The sequence below is a fragment of the Triticum urartu genome, chromosome 2, assembly GCF_003073215.2.
Source record: "Triticum urartu cultivar G1812 chromosome 2, Tu2.1, whole genome shotgun sequence".
In the NCBI taxonomy this organism is placed as follows: domain Eukaryota; kingdom Viridiplantae; phylum Streptophyta; class Magnoliopsida; order Poales; family Poaceae; genus Triticum; species Triticum urartu.
In genome coordinates, this window is record NC_053023.1 from 423660395 (window position 1) to 423686034 (window position 25640).

Here is a 25640-nt window from a genome sequence, read left to right on the forward strand (position 1 = left end):
ACAGATGCTTCTGTCATTAGGAACGAATGTTATGGAGTAGTGGCTGTTGTGTGACGAGACTATGGGGTAGTTCCTGGGTGCGTCGTCCACCACCTTTCGAAATATTTCGAACACTGTTACACTTGAAGCTTTGGCACTTAGAGAGGCATTGGAGATTGCAGACAATCTTTATCTGCAAAAGATACGTGTGGCTTTAGATTGCAAGACAGTGGTGGACGATATTAAGCAGGGATCTTCAACGACACTTGGATCTATCATACATGAAAGAATAGAACATTCTACTACTTTACTGCTTGTAACATAGTTCATCGGTTTAGGAACTCGAATATCTAGGCTCAAAATCTCTCTAAGCATGCTTTATCACTTGGGTTTGCTCACCATGTGTGGTTGGATCTACTTGGTGATCTATTTTTATATACCTGTAAACATTTTCATGAATAACACTTCGCAATAATGTCTCAAAAGAAGTTATCCAGTATACTAATCCAACGCTATTTAGCTTGACATATCCAAATTTCGGTTGAAGATTTGATATATTATAAAAACTCCCTGAAACTTTCAGTAAGCACTACATGTTTCTAGTAGTAAGCCTATTTGGACAACACTATGAGGAGATAATGGCTATTAAGCTAGACATATATCCAATTTTGTGTTCAAAATTTTATAGCTATGAAAAACATCCCCAAAACATCACTAAATACTACTCCCTCTGTAAACTAATATAAGATTTTTCACTTATTTGGACGATAATATTGGGAGTAATGGCTATTTTGCTAGATAATCCAAATTTTGATTCAAAATTTGATATTTAAAAAGAAAAAATTACATTTATGCCCCTAATTTGCACCCACTCTCATATTTACCCCTAACTTTTTGATGTGCTCAAATTTGCCCCTAAAATGCATTTCACGTCACGAGAATGCCCTTACAACTATTCAAAGTTGCTTGATCGAAACTTTGAAAATCAATAGCAAATGCATATGAACTTAGGAGGATACAAATAAGATATCAAAATGTTCATAAAAATATCACCTATACACACATGTCATTTACGTTCATCACCTACAAGTGCTATTATTTGCATTCACCCTAAATAGTTTTTTTAATGTTATAAACCCTAAAAGGCTTTAAAGAGTGCTTTGTCATGAACATAAATGACAAGTGCATATAGGTGATGTTTTTATGAACATTTTGATATCTTATTTTGCATTCTTCTGAGTGCATATGAATTTGTTATGAATTTTTAAAGTTTCGGTCAAACAACTTTGACCAGATGGAAGGGCATTCTTTCGATCTAAAGTGCTTTGTAGGGGCAAATTTGAGCACATAAAAAATTTAGAGGTAAATTTGAGTAGTGGGTTTGAGTTAGGGGCACAAATATAAATGTCCCTTTGAAAAAACTAGTAAATACTACATGTGTCCAGTAGTAATCTAGGAAATTTTGAGCTTATCAGGGGTGTGCAGATTTAGGAGATAATAACTATTTTCTAAACAGATCAAAATTTTAGTTTATTATTTGATATTAATGAAGGGAGACAAAGCTACATGGGGTTTGCTGTAAAAAAACATTTACTTTACTTACGGTTAACTTTGAGACCACCCCATTTTCTTCTTGGATTTGCCACTACCTATGAGCACCTCGAGATACTAAGTCCGTAAATTTTGAGTTTGACAAAGTTACCATACACACGTTGTAGTCTATGATCGTATTGTCAATGCTGAAATAAATCCAAATAAAGGCGCGCACATGTGCCAAATTTAAGATACAAATTAAGTCGTACAAACATGCATAAGTCATATGTAAGTCCATCCCACTTAGAGGTTGATGTGAAAATTTATGTTCTCGGAACCATTTAAAAAAGTTCCTCACTATTAGTTGTAAAATGGATAAGTATTTAAAACTGAAACTAAGGTGTTATTTGTAGTTGGGCTTCAGGTCTGTTTTCTAAAGAATAATCAATGCAACACCATATTCCGAAATAAAAAGTGCAGGAAATGCTTTCTCATTTGATTTGTCTATGTGTGTATGACAGATGTGGGTATCTAATATGGGTTGCCTAGCTCACCAACTGTTGTTGGACAACTCGATCAACCTAAGAGGCTTTGCTTGTGCTTATCTTCTTAAACCCCATCTTATTAATTGATAAGTTTATCAAGACGAGAAGAATAATGGTGTCTACCATTTGCTTTTCCCTAACCGGCCAACGTAACTGAATGATGCCTTCTCTAAGGCCCACTTCACATTTAATTTTGGTGACAATGATTGTGGTATGGTCCAAACATTGCGAATTTTTTGGATTTTCATTCATTCGAAATTTCCAACAAATATGCACAACCAGTTAAAGGCATCTCTAATACTCCCTCTGTTCATAAATATAAGTTGTTCTGATTTTTCTGTGAATATAATCATGTTTTATTGTGTTTGTTCATTCATTTAAGTCCTTATGTAGTTTATATTAAAATAATTTAAAACATATTATATTTGTGAACGGAGGTTGTAGGTTGTAATTTACTTTGGTCATGAAAATGTACTCCCTCTTGTCGGGTGCATAAATCGGACTCCTAGGTGAGTAAGCACGCGTGTGTTCTGTTAGTGGTAGATAATCGCGCATGATTATCGTTGTAAGCCAAAAGATGTTAGAAAAGAAAAAGACACTGTACTACCAGCTCTTGTACCCATGATTGGCCGCAAAAATGCGCGGTCAGTTCTGTGCGCACCACACCGACTCTACATTTAAATACGGCCAAAGAGGAGTAAAGCAAAGACAGTGGGGCCACGAGAATTGCCCGATACCAAACCTCCCTTTATAAGTTGCAGCCCGAGTCTACCGTGACACGCGACGCTCGCTCTCCTCCAGCAGCGAAGCATTGTCATACACAAAAGCATCTACAGGTCCAGAGTGACAGAGAATGGGCAGATGCCTCTCTTTTCTACTCCTCCTGGGCGTCGCGCTTAAGCTCGCCGGCCCGGCCAACGGCGACATGTCGGCGGCGTTCGCCGGTACAGGGGCGGCGTACAGCATCGACGGCGCGGTGCAGCAGCTGATGTCGCCGCCGTTGATGAAGCTGGAGGACGGCGTGGACCCTGAGCTCAGTATCGACCTGGAGGTGCACCGCCGCGTCCTCGCCGGCATCAGCCCCGGTGCCCTGAGCCGCAACAGGCCCGCCTGCCCCGGCGCGTGCCCGGCTCCCGGAGGATCGTACACCAACCGGGGATGCCAGAAGAAGTACCAGTGCCGTGGCTGAATGGAGCAGCAGAGCACTCTGGCCGGCAACCTCCTGCACGCGTGCACGTTCGACCGGCGTAAATTTTCATTTCACATTTATATTTCGTTCCGCTATCTTGGAATAATGTGGCAGTCTTGTTGGAACAATTGTGACGTGATATCGATTGTTCTTGTTCACAGAACCATGGCGTCGATAATTTTGACTTTAGGCCATCTTCAACACACACCCGTCGTGGATACAGATGTAGGAGTCAGCCACCCAACACTACTTACATACATTAAAATACTATTTAAATAAATCAGAAGAATTTCATCAGATACGACAGATTTCATTAAAGTTCTGACATAATTTGCATAAAAAGACCGATATTTCGATCGTTTAACTAAAAATTAGAAGAAGAAAAAATATAAACCCTATACCGGGTGACCATCTTGTACGCGTGGCCACACAGCCGTCGCCGTTTGTGTCGTTGTCGTCCCTCCAACGGCGAAAGAGTACCAGAGGGCCACGGCAGCCTTGTCCGATGGCTGTTTGCTGCTCGTGAAGGAGCTACTCAGCCTCCTCCTGGGCAGTGTGGAGGACTGACGCGACCAATGCAGATGACGCTCGCGAAGCTCTGACGACGGGCTTGCCCCTGCCGACATTGGTGAAGGAGTCGCTATGCGCTCATTCCTCGTGGATCCTAGCAAGCTAGCTGTCAAAGGTGGTGGGGACACCGGCGGTCGTCTCTGCTGTCGCGATGAATCGGTCGAGTGCCCACGCGGTGGCGAGGTCAGAGTCATTGCGGACTTGCGTCGAACTTGGTGAACACCGACCGGCGGACGGTGTTGCGCCGGTTGTACCGTGACTGCCGCCTCGCTGTGCTCCTTCTCGAAGACAACGGACCGCCGCCCCCGCCACCTCTGAGGTAGTGGAGGATGGGGCCCCGTGCCTTCGTTGTCACGGTGGCATCTCCTCCTTGATGGGGCGGCGGTTGTAGCAGGGCAGCGACATGGGCCCATCGATGCGAGCGTACTGGTTGCGTGCCGACGGTGACACTGGCTCATCCTTGACGTAGTGTCCGATCCCGACACCATGGTTGCACGGGGCGATGCCGACTCCTTGATGCGGCGCCCAATCAGGCCGTCGCCGCAGTTGTGCGCGCATGGGTGGGGGCTCCTCCTTCACCCGCTGGAGTGGGGGCGCCGGCTCCAGCTTCACGCGGTAGCACGGCAGGGACGGTGGCTCCTCCTTGACTCGTGTCAGCGGCAATGGTGGTGTCGGGCCTATCTGACGAAGCAAACGCTCCGTCATGATCTTCATATGACGGACGGATTCTTCATCCGTCAGAGCGGCCTCAACGAGAAGGCGGGGCCGCTAGTGTGACGTCTGATCTTCCTCATCGCCGAAGGAGATGATGATCTCCTCCTTACTGGAGGAGCCGACCGCCATGGATGCCGATGGGCCCGAAGAGCGAGCATGGTGGCGCCCAAATCCGCCTGATGATGAACCGCCACCGTCACCGCCTCCACCTGCCGGCACGAAGAACCATGATTTCGGCATCTTCGCGGGAGTTGAAGGGGCTCGAATAGGACAAAGTGTGGCCATGCATCGCCGGCGCGTGGCTTAAATAGCCGCTGCCAGTTCTTGCGAAGGGCCGACCAATCGCTTCAATGCGACGCATCTGCCGGAGTTGGTTCGTCAGGAAGCTGCGTCCGCAATGAAGCAGTGACTGCTGAGAGGTCGTGTCGGTCAACGCCGCCACCCGTCCGGTCACATCAATCAACATTATTGTCGGCCATTGCATGCTCTAAACCGGCATGAATGTTGCGCGGGAAGCGGCATGTGCATTGGACAGAAAGCGCGGGGAGTCAGGAAAGGGTTTTTTGATGGACCAAATTAGTTAGACGAGAGCGTGGCAGCGAACGGACCTGTGGACTAATACAGACCCGCATTGAACGACAAAACATCGTTCGAACCGCACAATCCGAATGCTTGGGGCTGTTTACTTTAGATTTCTCAACACAAGTGTACTTATCCTTCACCCGAAAAAAAAGGTGTGCGTCCCTATTGCTTGAAAAAAAAACACTGCAATTGGGCAAAGGAGGTAGTTTTCTTTTGAGGGCTAGCAAAGGAGGTAGTTGAACTGCAGAAGATTGTGTCGGCCAAATCTTGAAATAGGGACGCCCGGCTGCTGCCCCACTCACGTCATGCTTTGTGTGCTGCGGGCATTCACACAACTTTTCCAGCGCATGACAAATTGATGAGCAAGCACTTCTGAGAACCCATCAATCGCTTTCTTTTTCTTTTACGTTTCCTTTTGTTTTTTCCTTTTTTTTATTTATAATTTTTCTTTTTCACTTTTCTGAATACTTTTTTGAAAACATGAACATTTCTAGAATTCGTAAATTTGTTTTTGAAATCACAAACAATTTTCCAATTAGCGAATATTTTTTACCAATTCGCCAATAATCTTTTCAATTTGTGATTTTTTTAATCCGTGAACTTTTTTACAAATTCACGAACATTCTTCGTAACTCGTGGACCTTTTTTGAATCGATGATTTTTTTGAAATTTGGGAACGTTTCTTTAATTCGCAAACATTTTTTTGTTTTCATGATTTTTCTGAAATGCATGCTCATTTTCTAAATTCACGAGCATGTTTTGAATCATCAAAAAAATTCTGAAAAGTTAAAGTTTTTTTTTCGAAATTTGGGAACAATATTTGAAATTTTCGAATTTTTTTGTTTCTGTTAACATTTAAAAGAATTAATAAACATTATTTGAATTGTTTTAATACGCATCATTGTTCAAAATTTTGATTTTTTTGAATATGTGAATATTTTTTCAATAATCGCAAACATTTTTTGAATGCACGAACATTTTATGAGTTTTCTTTGAAAATCATGACCAGTTTTATTTTCGAATTTTGGATTATTTAATGATTTCTTGAACATTGTTTTCCAAAATTCACAATTATTTAGATTTTTTTAAAAATAAATACCAAATTATTTAATAAAATAAAAATAAAAGAAAAAAAGAAAAAGAAAAAACAAGGGGTGTCCCGCCCTGCGCATTGGGCCGGACAACAAGGCGTTGGGTGGCGCATAGGAGCTCCCGAGCCCAAACGTGTCGTTGGGACAAACGAGCTATGAGCTCGAGTTGGGAATTTCCTATTCGCCGATTATTGCCGCAAGTTGTCGCCCTTTCGCACAGCGCGCAGATCACCCTGAGCCGGCCCATTTGCAGTCGTTTCCCTTCTCGCGAGATTAAAAACAGCAAAAATTGCTTGCGCTAGGGATCGAACCCTGCACCTTCTGTACATGTACGCGCCGCGCTAGCAACCCCGACTGACCCAATCAAGTTGACGAACAATAACGGGCAACCTAGAAAAACAAACAGCAGCGACAAAACTTAAAACCAGTTCATGGAATTTTCCAAAAATCTTTTGTTCCTTCTACTGAGTTCTTTTCTTTCTTTGGTTTTTTATTTCCTATTCTTTTCTTCTCTTTTTTTCAAAAAAAATCGAATTTTTAAATTTTGTTCGTGTTTCCAAAAAATTTCAGTTTTTGAATTTTTTTCTAAAAATTAAAAAATTGTTCTCATTACAGATAACTAATAGATTTTTGCAATAAGTATATGAGTTTTTTATGACTAATGTTGAGTCCACGGATTATACGCACTCTCACTCTTTCACCATTGCCAGACTCTCTTGTGCCGTGCAACTTTCGCCGGTACCATACACTTACCATTACCTTCCTCAAAACATCCATCATACCTACCTATTATGGCATTTAGCCATTCCGAAATATATTGCCATGCAACTTTTCACCGTTCCGTTTATTATGACACGCTCCATCATTGTCATATTGCTTTGCATGATCATGTAGTTGACATCGTATTTGTGGCAAAGCCACCATTCATAATTTTTTCATATATGTCATTCATGAGTCATTGCACATCCCGGCACACTACCGGAGGCATTCATATAGAATCATATTTTGTTCTAGTATCGAGTGGTAATTCTTGAGTTGTAAGTAAATAAAAGTGTGATGATCATTATTATTAGAGCATTGTCCCATATGAGGAAAGGATGATGGAGACTATGATTCCTCCACAAGTCGGGATGAGACTCTGGACGAAAATAAAAAAAATAAAAAAAGGCCATAAAAGGCACAAATAAAAAATAAAAAAATAAAAAAATAAGAGAAAAAGAGAGAAGGGGCAATGCTACTATCCTTTTACCACACTTGTGCTTCAAAGTAGCACCATGATCTTCATGATAGAGAGTCTCATATGTTGTCACTTTCATATACTAGTGGGAATCTTTCATTATAGAACTTGGTTTATATATTCCAATGATGGGCTTCCTCAAAATGCCCTAGGTCTTTGTGAGCAAGCAAGTTAGATGCACACCCACTTAGTTTTTTTTGAGCTTTCATACACTTATAGCTCTAGTGCATCCGTTGCATGGCAATCCCTACTCACTCATATTGATATCTATTGATGGGCATCTCCATAGCCCATTAATACGCCTAGTTGATGTGAGACTATCTTCTTCTTTTTGTCTTCTGGACAACCACCATTCTATTCCACCTATAGTGATATGTCCATGGCTCACGCTCATGTATTGCGTGAAGATTGAAAAAGTTTGAGAACATTAAAAGTATGAAACAATTGCTTGGCTTGTCATCGGGGTCGTGCATAATTTAAATATTTTTGTGTGATGAAGATAGATCATAGCCAGACTATATGATTTTGTAGGGATAGCTTTCTTTGGCCATGTTATTTTGAGAAGACATGATTGCTTTGTTAGTATGCTTGAAGTATTATTATTTTTATGTCAATATTAAACTTTTGTCTTGAATCTTATGGATCTAAATATTCTTGCCACAATAAAGAAGATTACATGATAAATATGTTAGGTAGCATTCCACATTAAAAAATTTGTTTTTATCATTTACCTACTCGAGGACGAGCAGGAATTAAGCTTGGGGATGCTGATACGTCTCCAACGCATCTATAATTTTTGATTGTTCCATGCTATTATATTATCAGTTTTGGATGTTTATGGGCTTTATTATACACTTTTATATTACTTTTGGGACTAACCTACTAACCGGAGGCCCAGCCCAAATTGTTGTTTTCTTGCCTATTTCAGTGTTTCGAAAAAAAGGAATATCAAACGGAGTCCAAACGGAATGAAACCTTCAAGAGAGTTATTTTTGGAATGGAATCAATTCAGGAGACTTGGAGTAGACGTCCGTGAAGCTTCGAGGAAGCCACGAGGCAGGGAGGCGCGCCCTACCCCCTGGGCGCGCCCCCACCCTCGTGGGCCCCTCGTGGCTCCCCTGACCGACTTCTTTCGCCTATATATGTCCATATACCTTAAAAACAATAGAGAGTAGAATAGATCGGGAGTTCCGCCGCCAGAAGCCTCCGTAGCCACCGAAAACCAATCTAGACCCGTTCCAGCACCCTGCCGGAGGGGGTAATCCCTCTCCGGTGGCCATCTTCATCATCCCGGCGCTCTCCATGACGAGGAGGGAGTAGTCCACCCTCGGGGATGAGGGTATGTACCAGTAGCTATGTGTTTGATCTCTCCTTCTCTCTCTCTCTCTCTCTCTCGTGTTCTTGAGTCGACACGATCTTGATGTATCGCGAGTTTTGCTATTATATTTGGATCTTATGATGTTTCTCCCCCTCTACTCTCTTGTGATGAATTGAGTTTTCCCTTTAAAGTTATCTTATCAGATTGAGTCTTCAAGGATTTGAGAACACTTGATGTATGTCTTGCGTGTGCTTATCTATGGTGACAATGGGATATCACGTAATCCACTTGATGTATGTTATGGTGATCAACTTGCGGGTTCCACTCGTGAAATTATGCATACGGGTTGGCATACGTTTTTGTCTTGACTCTCTGGTAGAAACTTTGGGGCACTCTTTGAAGTTCTCTGTGTTGGTTAGATGAATCTGAGATTGTGTGATGCATATCGTATAATCATACCCATGGCCACGGATACTTGAGGTGACATTGGAGTATCTAGGTGACATTAGGTTTTTGGTTGATTTGTGTCTTAAGGTGTTATTCTAGTACGAACTCTATGATAGATCGATTCGAAAGAATAACTTTGAGGTGGTTTCGTACCCTACAATAATCTCTTTGTTTGTTCTCCGCTATTAGTGACTTTGGAGTGACTCTTTGTTTCATGTTGAGGGATATTTATATGATCCAATTATGTTATTATTGTTGAGAGAACTTGCACTAGTGAAAGTATGAACCCTAGGCCTTGTTTCAACGCATTGCAATACCGTTTACGCTCACTTTTATCATTAGTTACCTGCTGTTTTTATATTTTCAGATTACAAAAACATATATCTACCATCTATATTGCACTTGTATCACCATCTCTTCGCCGAACTAGTGCACCTATACAATTTACCATTGTATTGGGTGTGTTGGGGACACAAGAGACTCTTTGTTATTTGGTTGCAGGGTTGTTTGAGAGAGACCATCTTCATCCTACACCTCCCACGGATTGATAAACCTTAGGTCATCCACTTGAGGGAAATTTGCTACTGTCCTACAAACCTCTGCACTTGGAGGCCCAACAACTTCTACAAGAAGAAAGTTGCGTAGTAGACATCAAGCTCTTTTCTGGTGCTGTTGCCGGGGAGGTTAGTGCTTGAAGGTATATATTTAGATCTTGCAATAGAATCTTTTAATTTCTTGTTTTATCACTAGTTTAGTTTATAAAAGAAAACTACAAAATATGGAATTGAGGGTACCTCATATGCTTCATGTTTTTAATATCTTTCATGAAAATAAGGATTCCGATAATTGTGCCAAAATGTTAGAAGAAGAATGCATTAGAATGTTTGGCACCAAATATTTGGATGATGAGAACGATTGCAATGTTGTTAGTATGAACTCTTTGAATATCCATAGTACTAATGATGATTACACTAGTCATGATGAAAATGTCTCTTATAATAATGTCAACTTTTGTGGAGTGCATAGAGTTTGCAAGTACACACCAAATAGGAAAGATAGATTTTGCAAGAGGCATAAGTATTTACAAACCAAATGGTTGCAAGAGAGGCTAGATGTTTGTGCGGAAAATTTAAATTTTCTTCGCCATACTTGTGAACTTTGCAATGAACATGGTCATTTAAATCTCCAATGCAAATTGTTTCATGATCGTATCGTGTACAAAAATTGTGATGATTTGATTTCCCTTGCACATCATAATGAACTTAGTTTGCTTTTGGGTTATGAATAAATGAAACGTATAACTAAGCATATTCCAGAATATAACCTTGAGAAATTCCTCGATATTGATCTATTAGAAATTTTTATGTATTGTGCGGTGAATTGCATTGAAAATCCTTATATTGCCAATTATATAAAGAAAAGAAAACAAATAGAGGATGATGAGAATACTAATGAAAGGGAAGAGGCTTCTCAATATCCTCCTATTATATCTTATGATGAATCAGGTAATGAGGAGGAGCCTTCTATTCATACAATCTCATTAATAAGGAGCTCGAAAAAAAGGGTTAAACCCACACATGATGCGAAGAAGAAAAAGAAAAGACAGAGAAGCAAAGGTAGAAAGGTATCCCTCCCAAATGATGTTGCTCCTACTACTCATTGTGATGATGATAATTGCTATACTATTGGTGCTATCCATACTATTAATGATGAGAGTGATTATGCTTATGATATGAAAAGGCCCAAGCTTGGGGATGCTATGTTTGATGAGAATATATTTGCTGAAATTAATGTTTGCCCCAACTTGGGGATGCTATGTTTAATGAAGATGATATTTCTAGTCTCCCAAGTTTTGATATGCAAATTTATTATGATGATAGCATGCCTCCTACTTATGATGATTATATTGATGAAAGTGGGTTTGGAAGAGTGTCAACTTTAGGAAGTAATGGTTTCACTATTTTGGAGGATGTTGAATCTTATTGTGACAATTATGAAAGTGGATTTGGAGAGGTCATGACTTTATTTAGTAATGATTCCACTATCTTGGAAGAGGTTTCAATTGATTATGATGAGAACAAAGTTGCGACCTATGATGATTATTGTGATGACACTTATGCTATAAAAAGTAGTGATGATTATATTTATAAAACTTCTCATGATTATGATTACCCTTTTCCTGAACATTAATCTTTTAATGTGGAAACAATTTATAGTATTTGAGTTTCTTATGATACTCCCACTATTCCGAAAGAGAAGAATTTTGCTTATGTGGAGAGTAATAAAATTTCTATGCTTGTAGATCATGAAAAGAATGATTTATGTGATGGTTATATTATTGAATTCATTCATGATGCTACTGAAAATTATTATGAGGGAGGAATATATGCTTGTAGGAATTGCAATAATATCAAGCTTCCTCTCTATGTGCTTAAAGTTTTAAAGTTATGCTTGTTTTGCCTTCCTATGCTAGTTGATTATTGTTCCCATAAGTTATTTTCTCACAAAATCCGAATGCATAGGAAGTGGGTTATACTTAAATGTTCTAGTCATATTCTTCATGATTCTCTCTTTATGCTTCAATTCTTATCTTTTATGTGAGCATCATTGAAATCATCATGCCTAGCTAGGTGCATTAAACGATAGCGCTTGTTGGGAGGCAACCCAATTTTATTCCTTTTCTTTGCTTTTGCTCCTGTTTAGTAATAAATAAATCATCTAGCCTCTGGTTAGATGTGGTTTTATGTTTTAAACTTTTAATTAGTGTTTGTGCCAAGTAGAACCTTTGGGAAGACTTGGGGAAAGTCTTTGCGATCTTGCTGTAAAAAATAAAAACTTTAGCGCTCACGAGATTTGCTGCCATTTTTTATTGGAGAGTGATATTTATTTAATTATTTTTGCAGATGATTAATAGATAAATTCCTCACGTCCAGCAATTTAATTTAAATTTTTTTGGGTTCCATAAGTATACATTTGATACAGATTACTACAGACTGTTCTATTTTTGACAGATTTTGTTTTCTATGTGTTGTTTGCTTATTTTAATGAATCTATGAGCAGTATCGGAGGGTATGAACCATAGAGAAGTTGGAATACAGTAGGTTTAACACCAATATAAATTTAGAATGAGTTCACAATATTACCAAAAGTGGTGATTTATTTTCTTATACTAACAGAGCTTACGAGTTTTCTGTTAAGTTTTGTGTTGTGAAGTTTTCAAGTTTTGGGTGAAGTTTTGATGGACTATGGAATAAGGTGTGGCAAGAGCCTAAGCTTGGGGATTCCCTGGATGGCATCCCCTCTTTCGTCTTCGTTCATCGGTAACTTTACTTGGAGCTATATTTTTATTCACCACATGATATGTGTTTTCCTTGGAGCGTCATTTTATTTTCTTTTGTTTTGCTTGCTGTTTGAATAAAATACCAAGATCTGAAATTCTTAAATGTTAGAGAGTCTTCACATAGTTACATAATTATTCAACTACTCATTGATCTTCACTTATTTCTTTCGGAGTAGTTTGTCATTTGCTCTAGTGCTTCACTTATATCCTTTTAGAGCACGGTGGTGGTTTTATTTTGAAGAAATAGATGAACTCTCGTGCTTCACTTATATTATTTTGAGAGTCTTTAGAATAGCATGGTAGTTTTCTTTGGTTATGAAACTAGTCCTAATATGATGGGCATCCAAGATGGGTATAATAAAAACTTTCATATAGAGTGCATTGAATACTATGAGAAGTTTGATACTTGATGATTGTTTTGAGATATGAAGATGGTGATTTAGAGTCATCCTAGTTGAGTAGTTGTGAATTTTAGAAATACTTGTGTTAAAGTTTGTGATTCCCATAGGATGCACGTATGGTGAACCATTATGTGATGAAGTCGGAGCATGATTTATTTATTGGTTGTCTTCCTTATGAGTGGTGGTCGGGGACAAGCGATGGTCTTTTCCTATCAATCTATCCCCCTAGGAGCATGCGCGTAGTACTTTGTTTTGATAACTAATAGATTTTTGCAATAAGTATGTGAGTTCTTTATGACTAATGTTGAGTCCATGGATTGTACGCACTCTCACCCATCCACCATTGCTAGCCTTTCTTGTGCCGCGTAACTTTCGCCGGTACCATACACCCACCATTACCTTCCTCAAAACAGCCACCATACCTACCTATTATGGCATTTCCATAGCCATTCCGAGATATATTGCCATGCAACTTTCCACCGTTCCGTTTATTATGACACGCTCCATCATTGTCATATTGCTTTGCATGATAATGTAGTTGACATCGTATTTTTAGCAAAGCCACCATTCATAATTCTTTCATACATGTCACTCATGAGTCATTGCACATCCCGGTACACCACCGGAGGCATTCATATAGAGTCATATTTTGTTCTAGTATCGATTTGTAATTCTTGAGTTGTAAGTAAATAAAAGTATGATGATCATCATTATAGAGCATTGCCCCATGTCAGGAAAGGATGATAGAGACTATGATTCCCCCACAAGTCGGGATGAGACTCTGGACGAAAATAAAAAAAGGAAAAAAATAGGCCAAAAAGGCCCAAATAAAAAATAAAAAATAAAAAAATGAGAGAAAAAGAGAGAAGGGGCAATGCTACTATCCTTTTACCACACTTGTGCTTCAAAGTAGCACCATGATCTTCATGATATAGAGTCTCCTATGTTGTCACTTTCATATACTAGTGAGAATCTTTCATTATAGAACTTGGCTTGTACATTCCAATGATGGGCTTCCTCAAAATGCCCTAGGTCTTCGTGAGCAAGCAAGTTGGCTGCACACCCACTTAGTTTCTTTTTGAGCTTTCATACACTTATAGCTCTAGTGCATCTGTTGCATGACAATCCCTACTCACTCACATTGATATCTATTGATGGGCATCTCCATAGCCCTTTAATATGCCTAGTTGATGTGAGACTATCTTCTCCTTTTTGTCTTCTCCACAACCACCATTCTATTCCACCTATAGTGCTATGTCCATGGCTCACTGATGTCTACTACACAACCTTCTTCTTGTAGACGTTGTTGGGCCTCCAAGTGCAGAGGTTTGTAGGACAGTAGCAAATTTCCCTCAAGTGGATGACCTAAGGTTTATCAATCCGTAGGAGGCGTAGGATGAAGATGGTCTCTCTCAACCAACCATGCAACCAAATAACAAAGAGTCTCTTGTGTCCCCAACACACCCAATACAATGCTAAATTGTATAGGTGCACTAGTTCGGCAAAGAGATGGTGATACAAGTGGTATATGGATAGTAGATAAAGGTATTTGTAATCTGAAAATATAAAAACAGCAAGGTAACTAATGATAAAAGTGAGCGTAAACGGTATTGCAATGATAGTAAACAAGGCCTAGGGTTCATACTTTCACTAGTGCAAGTCCTCTCAACAATAATAACATAATTGGATCACATAACTATCCCACAACATGCAACAAAGAGTCACTCCAAAGTCACTAATAGCGAAGAACGAACGAAGAGATTATGGTAGGGTACGAAACCATCTCAAAGTTATTCTTTCCAATCAATCCGTTGGGCTATTCCTATAAGTGTCACAAACAGCCCTAGAGTTCGTACTAGAATAACACCTTAAGACACAAATCAACCAAAACCCTAATGTCACCTAGATACTCCAATGTCACCTCAAGTATCCGTGGGTATGATTATACGATATGCATCACACAATCTCAGATTCATCTATTCAACCAACACATAGGAGCTCAAATAGTGCCCCAAAGTTTCTACTGGAGAATCACGACGAAAACATGTGCCAACCCCTATGCATAGGTTCATGGGCGGAACCCGCAAGTTGATCACCAAAACATACATCAAGTGAATCACGTGATATCCCATTGTCACCACCGATACGCACGGCAAGACATATATCAAGTGTTCTCAAATCTTTAAAGACTCCATCCGATAAGATAACTTCAAAGGGAAAACTCAATCCATTACAAGAGAGTATAGGGGGAAGAAAACATCATAGGATACAAATATAATAGAAAAGCTCGCGATACATCAAGATCGTATCACCTCAAGAACACGAGAGAGAGAGAGATCAAACACATAGCTACTGGTACATACCCTCAGCCCCGAGGGAGAACTACTCCCTCCTCGTCATGGAGGGCACCCGGATGATGAAGATGGACACCGGAGAGGGATTGCCCCCTCCGGTAGGGTGCCGGAACGGGTCTAGATTGGCTTTCGGTGGCTACAGAGGCTTCTGGCGGCGGAACTCCCGATCTATTGTGCTCCCCGATGTTTTAGGGTATATGGAGATATATAGGCGGGAGAAGTACGTCAGGGGGGCATGAGGGGCCCACGAGGGTGGAGGGCGCGCCCAGGGGGGCTGGGCGCGCCCCCCTACCTCGTGGCCTCCTCGAAGCTTCCCTTACGTGCACTTCAAGTCTTCTGGGCTTCTTTCCTTCCAAAAATGGGTTCTGTGAAGTTTCAAGTCAATTGGACTCCGTTTGGTTTTCCTTTTCTTCAAAACCCTAAAACAAGGTAAAAACAGAAACTGGCACTGGGCTCTGGGTTAATAGGTTAGTCTCAAAAATGATATAAAAGTGTATAATAAAGCCCATAAACATCCAAAACAGTAGATAATATAGCATGGAACAATCAAAAATTATAGATACGTTGGAGACGTATCAGCATCCCCAAGCTTAATTCCTGCTCGTCCTCGAGTAGGTAAATGATAAAAACAGAATTTTTGATGCGGAGTGCTACTTGGCATAATTTCAATGTAATTCTTCTTAATTGTGGTATGAATATTCAGATCCAAAAGATTCAAGATAAAAGTTCATATTGACATAGAAATAATAATACTTCAAGCATACTAAATAAGCAATTATGTCCTCTCAAAATAACACGGCCAAAGAAAGTTCATCCCTACAAAATCATATAGTTTAGTCATGCTCCATTTTCGTCACACAAGAATGCTCTCATCATGCACAACCCCAATGACAAGCCAAGCAATTGTTTCATACTTTAGTAATCTCAAACCTATAAACTTTCACGCAATATATGAGCGCGAGCCATGGATATAGCACTATGGGTGGAATAGAATATGATGAGGGGTTTATGTGGAGAAGAAAAAAAGGAGATAGTCTCACATCAACGAGGCTAATCAACGGGCTATGGAGATGCCCATCGATTGATGTTAATGCAAGGAGTAGGGATTGCCATGCAACGGATGCACTAGAGCTATAAATGTATGAAAGCTCAAAAAAAGAAACTAAGTGGGTGTGCATCCAACTTGCTTGCTCACGAAGACCTAGGGCACTTGAGGAGGCCCATTGTTGGAATATACAAGCCAAGTTCTATAATGAAAATTTCCCACTAGTATATGAAACTGACAAAACAAGAGACTCTCTATCATGAAGATCATGGTGCTACTTTGAAGCACAAGTGTGGCAAAGGATAGTAGCATTGTCCCTTCTCTCTTTTTCTCTCATTTTCATTTTTTTTATTTTTTTGGGCCTTCTCTTTTTTTATGGCCTTTCTCTTTTTTTGGGCCTTCTCTTTTTTAATGGCTTTTCTCTTCTTTTTTTCTTTTTTATTCCTCACTTGGGACAATGCTCTAGAAAATGATGATCATCACACTTCTATTTATTTAAAACTCAATGATTACAACTCGATACTAGAACAAAAGATGACTCTATATGAATGCCTCCGGCAGTGTACCGGGATTGCGATGAATCAAGAGCGACATGTATGAAAAATTATGGACGGTGGCTTTGCCACAAATACGATGTCAACTACATGATCATGCAAAGCAATATGACAATGATGATGCGTGTCATAATAAACGGAACGGTGGAAAGTTGCATGGCAATATATCTCAGAATGGCTATGGAAATGCCATAATAGGTAGGTATGGTGGCTGTTTTGAGGAAGATATAAGGAGGTTTATGTGTGACAGAGCATATCATATCACGGGGTTTGGATGCACCGGTGAAGTTTGCACCAACTCTCAATGTGAGAAAGGGCTATGCACGGTACCGAAGAGGCTAGCAAGGATGGAAGGGTGAGAGTGTGTATAAGCCATGGACTCAACATTAGTCATAAAGAACTCACATACTTATTGCAAAAATCTACAAGTCATCAAAAACCTCGGCACTACGCGCATGCTCCTAGGGGGATAGATTGGTAGGAAAAGACCATCACTCGTCCCCAACCGCCAGTCATAAGGAGGACAATCAAATAACACCTCATGTTTCAAATTTGTTACATAACGTTACCATACATGCATGCTACGGGACTTGCAAACTTCAACACAAGCATTTCTCAAATTCACAACTACTCAACTAGAACGACTTTGATATTATTACCTCCATATCTCAAAACAATCATCAAGCATCAAACTTCTCTTAGTATTCAATACTCTATATGAAAGTTTTTACTATTCTTGAATGCCTAGCATATTAGGATTATTTAAGCAAATTACCATGCTATTTAAAACTCTCAAAATAATCTAAGTGAAGCATGAGAGTTCATCTATTTCTTCAAAATAAAACCACCATTGTGCTCTAAACGATATAAGTGAAGCACTAGAGCAAACGACAAACTACTCCGAAAGATATAAGTGAAGATCAATGAGTAGTCGAATAATTATGCAACTACGTGAAGACCCTCTAACATTTAATAATTTCAGATCTTGGTATTTTATTCAAACAGCAAGCAAAACTAAATAAAAAAACGCTCCAAGCAAAACACATATCATGTGGTAAATAAAAATATAGCTCCAAGTAAAGTTACCGATGAATGAAGACGAAAGAGGAGATGCCTTCCGGGGCATCCCCAAGCTTAGGCTCTTGGCTATGCTTGAATATTACCTTGGGGTGCCTTGGGAATCCCCAAGCTTCTTGCCACTCCTTATTCCATAGTCCATCGAATCTTTACCCAAAACTTGAAAACTTCACAACACAAAACTTAACAAAAAAACTCGTAAGCTCCGTTAGCGAAAGAAAAGAAAACACCACTTCAAGGTACTGTAATGAACTCATTATTTATTTATATTGGTGTTAAACCTACTGTATTCCAACTTCTATATGGTTTATAAACTATTTTACTAGCCATAGATTCATCAAAATAAGGAAACAACACACGGAAAACAGAATCTGTCAAAAACAGAACAGTCTGTAGTAATCTGTAACTAATGCAAACTTCTGGAACCCCAAAAATTCTAAAATAAATTGGTGGACCTGAGTAATTTGTCTATTAATCATCTGCAAAAAATAATTAACTAAATAACACTTTCCAAATAAAAATGGCAGTAGTTCTCGTGAGCACTAAAGTTTCTGTTTTTTACAGCAAGATCAACAAGACTTTCCCCAAGTCTTCCCAACGGTTCTACTTGGCACAAACACTAATTAAACACATAAAACCACATCTAAACAAAGGCTAGATGAATTATTTATTACTAAACAGGAACAAAAAGCAAGGAACAAAAATTAAATTGGGTTGCCTCCCAACAAGCGCTATCATTTAACGCCCCTAGCTAGGCACGATGATTTCAATGATGCTCACATAAAAGATAAGAATTGAAACATAAAGAGAGCATCATGAAGATTATGACTAGCACATTTAAGCCTAAACCACTTCCTATGCATAGGGATTTTGTGAGCAAACAACTTGTGGGAACAATAATCAACTAGCGTAGGAAGGCAAAACAAGCATAACTTCAAGACTTTAAGCACATAGAGAGGAAACTTGATATTATTGCAATTCCTAAAAGCATATATTCCTCCCTCATAATAATTTTCAGTAGCATCATGAATGAATTCAACAATATAACCAGCACACAAATAATTCTTTTCATGATCTACAAGCATAGAAATTTTATTACTCTCCACAAAAGCAAATTTCTTCTCATGAATAGTAGTGGGAGCAAACTCAACAAAATAACTATCATGTGATTGAAAATTGAAATCAAGACAACAAGTTTCATTGTTATCATTATTGTTTTAAGCATACGTGTCATCACAATAATCATCATAGATAGGAGGCATGCTTTCATCATAATAAATTTGCTCATCAAAACTTGGGGGACAAAAAATATCATCTTCATCAAACATATCTTCCCCAAGCTTGTGGCTTTGCATATCATTAGCATCATGGATATTCAAGGAATTCATACTAACAACATTGCAATCATGCTCATCATTCAAATATTTAGTGCCAAACATACTAATGCATTCTTCTTCTAACACTTTGGCACAATTTTCCTTTCCATCATACTCACGAAAGATATTAAAAAGATGAAGCGTATGAGGCAAACTCAATTCCATTTTTTATAGTTTTCTTTTATAAACTAAACTAGTGATAAAAAAAGAAACTAAAAGACTTGATTGCAAGATCTAAAGATATACCTTCAAGCACTCACCTCCCCGGCAACGGCGCCAGAAAAGAGCTTGATGTCTACTACACAACATTCTTCTTGTAGACGTTGTTGGGCCTCCAAGTGCAGAGGTTTGTAGGACAGTAGCAAATTTCCCTCAAGTGGATGACCTAAGGTTTATCAATCCGTAGGAGGCGTAGGATGAAGATGGTCTCTCTCAAGCAACCCTGCAACCAAATAACAAAGAGTCTCTTGTGTCCCCAACACACCCAATACAATGCTAAATTGTATAGGTGCACTAGTTCGACGAAGAGATGGTGATACAAGTGGTATATGGATAGTAGATAAAGGTATTTGTAATTTGAAAATATAAAAACAGCAAGGTAACTAATGATAAAAGTGAGCGTAAACGGTATTGCAATGATAGTAAACAAGGCCTAGGGTTCATACTTTCACTAGTGCAAGTCCTCTCAACAATAATAACATAATTGGATCACATAACTATCCCTCAACACGCAACAAAGAGTCACTCCAAAGTTACTAATAGCGGAGAACGAACGAAGAGATTATGGTAGGGACGAAACCACCTCAAAGTTATTCTTTCCAATCAATCCGTTGGGCTATTCCTATAAGTGTCACAAACAGCCCCAAAGTTCGTACTACAATAACACCTTAAGACACAAATAAACCAAAACCCTAATGTCACCTTGATACTCCAATGTCACCTCAAGTATCCGTGGGTATGATTATACGATATGCATCACACAATCTCAGATTCATCTATTCAATCAACACATAGGACCTCAAAGAGTGCCCCAAAGTTTTTACCAGAGAATCACGACGAAAACGTGTGCCAACCCCTATGCATAGGTTCATGGGCGGAACCCGCAAGTTGATCACCAAAACATACATCAAGTGAATCACGTGATATCCCATTGTCACCACCGATACGCACGGCAAGACATATATCAAGTGTTCTCAAATCTTTAAAGACTCAATCCGATAAGATAACTTCAAAGGGAAAACTCAATCCATTACAAGAGAGTATAGGGGGAAGAAAACATCATAGGATACAAATATAATAGCAAAGCTCGCGATACATCAAGATCGTATCACCTCAAGAACACGAGAGAGAGAGAGATCAAACACATAGCTACTGGTACATACCCTCAGCCCCGAGGGAGAACTACTCCCTCCTCGTCATGGAGAGCACCGGGATGATGAAGATGGCCACCGGAGAGGGATTGCCCCCTCCGGCAGGGTGCCGAAACAGGGCTAGATTGGCTTTCGGTGGCTACGGAGGCTTCTGGCGGCGGAACTCCCGATCTATTGTGCTCCCCGATGTTTTTAGGGTATATGGAGATATATAGGCGGAAGAAGTACGTCAGGGGGACCATGAGGGGCCCACGAGGGTGGAGGGCGCGCCCCCTACCTCGTGGCCTCCTCGAAGCTTCCCTTACGTGCACTTCAAGTCTTTTGGGCTTCTTTCCTTCTAAAAATGGGTTCCGTGAATTTTCAGGTCAGTTGGATTCCGTTTGGTTTTCCTTTTCTTCGAAACCCTAAAACAAGGTAAAAACAGAAACTGGCACTGGGCTCTGGGTTAATAGGTTAGTCCCAAAAATGATATAAAAGTGTATAATAAAGCCCATAAACATCCAAAACAGTAGATAATATAGCATGGAGCAATCAAAAATTATAGATACATTGGAGACGTATCACTCACGCTCATGTATTGCGTGAAGATTGAAAAAGTTTGAGAACATCAAAAGTATGAAACAATTGCTTGGCTTGTCATCGGGGTTGTGCATTATTTAAATATTTTGTGTGATGAAGATAGAGCATAGCTAGACTATATGATTTTGTAGGGATAGCTTTCTTTGGCCATGTTATTTTGAGAAGACATGATTGCTTTGTTAGTATGTTTGAAGTATTATTATTTTTATGTCAATATTAAACTTTTGTCTTGAATGTTATGGATCTAAATATTCTTGCCACAATAAAGAAGATTACATGATGAATATTTAGGTAGCATTCCACATCAAAAATTCTGTTTTTATCATTTACCTACTCGAGGACGAGCAAGAATTAAGCTTGGGGATGCTGATACGTCTCCAACGTATCTATAATTTTTGATTGTTCCATGCTATTATATTATCTGTTTTGGATGTTTATGGGCTTTATTATACACTTTTATATTACTTTTGGGACTAACCTATTAACCGGAGGCCCAGCCCAAATTGTTGTTTCCTTGCCTATTTCAGTGTTTCGAAGAAAAGGAATATCAAACGGAGTCCAAACGGAATGACACCTTTGGGAGAGTTATTTTTGGAACGGGAGCAATCCAGGAGACTTGGAGTAGACGTCAGGAAAGCTTCGAGGAAGCCACGAGGTAGGGAGGCGCGCCCCCACCCTCATGGGCCCCCTCGTGGCTCCCGTGACCGACTTCTTTCGCCTATATATGTCCATATACCCTAAAAACAACAAAGAGCAGAATAGATCGGGAGTTCCGCCGCCAGAAGCCTCCGTAGCCACCGAAAACCAATCTAGACCCGTTCCGGCACCCTGCCGGAGGGGGAAATCCCTCTCCGGTGGCCATCTTCATCATCCCGGCGCTCTCCATGACGAGGAGGGAGTAGTCCACCCTCGGGGCTGAGGGTATGTACCAGTAGCTATGTGTTTGATCTCTCTCTCTCTCGTGTTCTTGAGTCGACACGATCTTGATGTATCACGAGCTTTGCTATTATATTTGGATCTTATGATGTTTCCCCCCTCTACTCTCTTGTGATGAATTGAGTTTTCCCTTTGAAGTTATCTTATCGGATTGAGTCTTCAAGGATTTGAGAACACTTGATGTATGTCTTGCATGTGCTTATCTATGGTGACAATGGGATATCACGTGATCCACTTGATGTATGTTATGGTGATCAACTTGCGGGTTCCGCTCGTGAACTTATGCATAGGGGTTGGCATACGTTTTCGTCTTGACTCTCCGGTAGAAACTTTGGGGCACTCTTTGAAGTTCTTTGTGTTGGTTAGATGAATCTGAGATTGTGTGATGCATATCATATAATCATACCCACGGATACTTGAGGTGACATTGGAGTATCTTGGTGACATTATGGTTTTGGTTGGTTTGTGTCTTAAGGTGTTATTCTAGTACGAACTCTATGATAGATCGATCCGAAAGAATAACTTTGAGGTGGTTTCGTACCCTACAATAATATCTTCGTTTGTTCTCCGCTATTAGTGACTTTTGAGTGACTCTTTGTTGCATGTTGAGGGATAGTTATATGATCCAATTATGTTATTATTATTGAGAGAACTTGCACTAGTGAAAGTATGAACCCTAGGCCTTGTTTCAACGCATTGCAATGCCGTTTATGCTCACTTTTATCATTAGTTACCTTGTTGTTTTTATATTTTTAGATTACAAAAACATATATCTACCATCCATATTGCACTTGTATCACCATCTCTTCGCCGAACTAGTGCACCTATACAATTTACCATTGTATTGGGTGTGTTGGGGACACAAGAGACTCTTTGTTATTTGGTTGCAGGGTTGTTTGAGAGAGACCATCTTCATCCTACGCCTCCCACGGATTGATAAACCTTAGGTCATCCACTTGAGGGAAATTTGCTACTATCCTACAAACCTCTGCAGTTGGAGGCCCAACAACGTCTACAAGAAGAAGGTTGCGTAGTAGACATCAACCACGATCTGCCTGCGTGTGCTAGTGGGAAACCAAGTCATGCTACTTCTGCTAGATTCGGGCAGCAGCCACAACTTCGTCAACAAAGCGTTCGTCGACCGCCTCGGCCTCTCCACCGAAGATATGCCCACGGTGGAGGTGCGTGTGGTCAACGACAACAAACTCACCTGCAACCGCGTGGTGCCCGGGCTCAAGTGGTGGATGCAGGGCCACACATTCGAGACACCCATGCACGAGTTGGAGATCGGGGCCTACGACGGCATTCTGGGGATGGACTGGCTCGCCCAGCACAACCAATGACATGTCACTGACAAGGCAAGTGGGTGCAATTCTGGCATGACGGCAAGGAAGTCACCCTATGGGGCATGCCAACCAAGGCCACCACAACTCTCAAGGCCATCACTCCCGACGAGCTGCGCAAGATGATCGCCGGGAATGACGTCTGGGCCATGGCCATGGTGGACACCTGTGGGCACGCGGCGTGCCCACCTCACAAGTGTCCAAGCCAGACACCCCTTGCCGATCTGCTCGAGGAGTTCGCCGACGTGTTCGCGACTCCACAAGGGCTCCCTCCGCACCGTCAGTACGACCACGCCGTCACACTGGTGGAGGGCGCGGTCCCCGCGAACACGCGCCCATACCGTTACTCGCTGCTCCAGAAGGACGAGATCGAGCGTCAGGTCAAGGAGATGCAGGATGCTGAGGTGATCATGCACAGTGTAAGCCCGTACGCCGCACCAGTCCTGTTGGTCAAGAAGAAGGACGGCACATGGCAGTTTCATACGTCTCTGTCGTATCTATAATTTTTGACTGTTCCAATCCAATATTATACAACTTTTATATACTTTGGGCAACTTTGTATACTATTTTTGGGACTAACATATTGATCCAGTGCCCAGTGCCAGTTCCTGTTTGTTGCATGTTTTTTGTTTCGCAGAAAATCCATATCAAACAGGATAAAAACTTACGGAGATTTTTTTGGAATATATGTGATTTTTGGGAAGAAGAATCAACGCGAGACGATGCCTGAGGGGGCCACGAGGCAGGGGCGCGCCCCTGGCCCTCATGGCCATCCCGTAAGGTGGTTGATGCCCTTCTTTCGCTGCAAGAAATCCAATATCCGGATTCAAATCGTGTTAAAATTTCAGCTCAATCGGAGTTACGGATCTCCGGGAATATAAGAAACGGTGAAAGGCCAGAATCTGGAATGCAGAAATAGAGAACAGATCCAATCTCGGAGGGGCTCTCGCCCCTTCGCCGCCATGGAAGCCATGGGCCAGGGGGTAAACCCTTCTCCCATCTAGGGAGAAGGTCAAGGAAGAAGAAGAAGGGGGGCCCTCTCCCCCTCTCTCCCGGTGGCGCCAGAACGCCGCCGGAGCCATCATCGCGACAACGATCTACACCAACACCTCCGTCATCTTCACCAATGTCTTCATCACCTTCCCCCATCTATCTATAGTGGTCCACTCTCCCGCAACCCACTGTACCCTCTTCTTGAACATGGTGCTTTATGCTTCATATTATTATCCAATGATGTGTTGCCATCCTATGATGTCTAAGTAGATTTTCGTTGTCCTATCGGTAATTGGTGAATTGCTATGATTGGTTTAATTTTCTTATGGTTATGTTGTTGTCCTTTGGTGCCCATCATATGAGCGCGGGCGTGGATCACACCACAGGGTTAGTTGTATGTTGATAGGACTATGTATTGGAGGGCAAGAGTGACAGAAGCTTCAACCTAGCATAGAAATTGATGCATATGGGATTGAAGGGGGACCAATATATCTTAATGTCATGGTTGGATTTAACCTTAATGAACGTTAGTATTTGCGGATCCTTGCTAATAGTTCCAATCATAAGTGCATAGAATTCCAAGTCAGGGATGACATGCTAGCAGTGGCCTCTCCCACATAAAACTTGCTATCGGTCTAGTAAAGTAGTCAATTGCTTAGGGCAATTTCGCAACTCCTACCACCACTTTTCCACACTCGCTATACTAACTTTATTGCTTCTTTACCTGAAACAGCCCCTAGTTTTTATTTACGTCCTCTTTATATTCTTGCAAACCTATCCCGTTACACCTATAAAGTACTTCTAGTTTTATACTTGTTCTCGGTAAAGCGAACGTCAAGCGTGCGTAGAGTTGTATCGGTGGTCGATAAAACTTGAGGGAATATTTGTTCTACCTTTAGCTCCTCGTTGGGTTCGACACTCTTACTTATCGAAAGAGGCTACAATTGACCCTCTATACTTGTGGGTTATCAAGACCTTTTTCTGGCGCTGTTGCCGGGGAGTTATAGCGTGGGGTGAATATTCTCCTGTGTGCTTGTTTGCTTTATCACTAATTAGTTTTTATTTTG

General features: G+C 40.7%; 1 protein-coding gene across 1 annotated transcript; it reads left to right on the forward strand.

The window, feature by feature from the left end:
* Window positions 1–2826: 2826 nt before the first annotated feature.
* LOC125541625 lies at window positions 2827–3409 on the forward strand. The gene has a single exon (XM_048704984.1). The coding sequence runs from the start codon at window positions 2911–2913 to the stop codon at window positions 3244–3246; it is 336 nt and encodes a 111-aa protein (XP_048560941.1). The 5' UTR covers window positions 2827–2910; the 3' UTR covers window positions 3247–3409.
* The last annotated feature ends 22231 nt before the right edge of the window (window positions 3410–25640 follow it).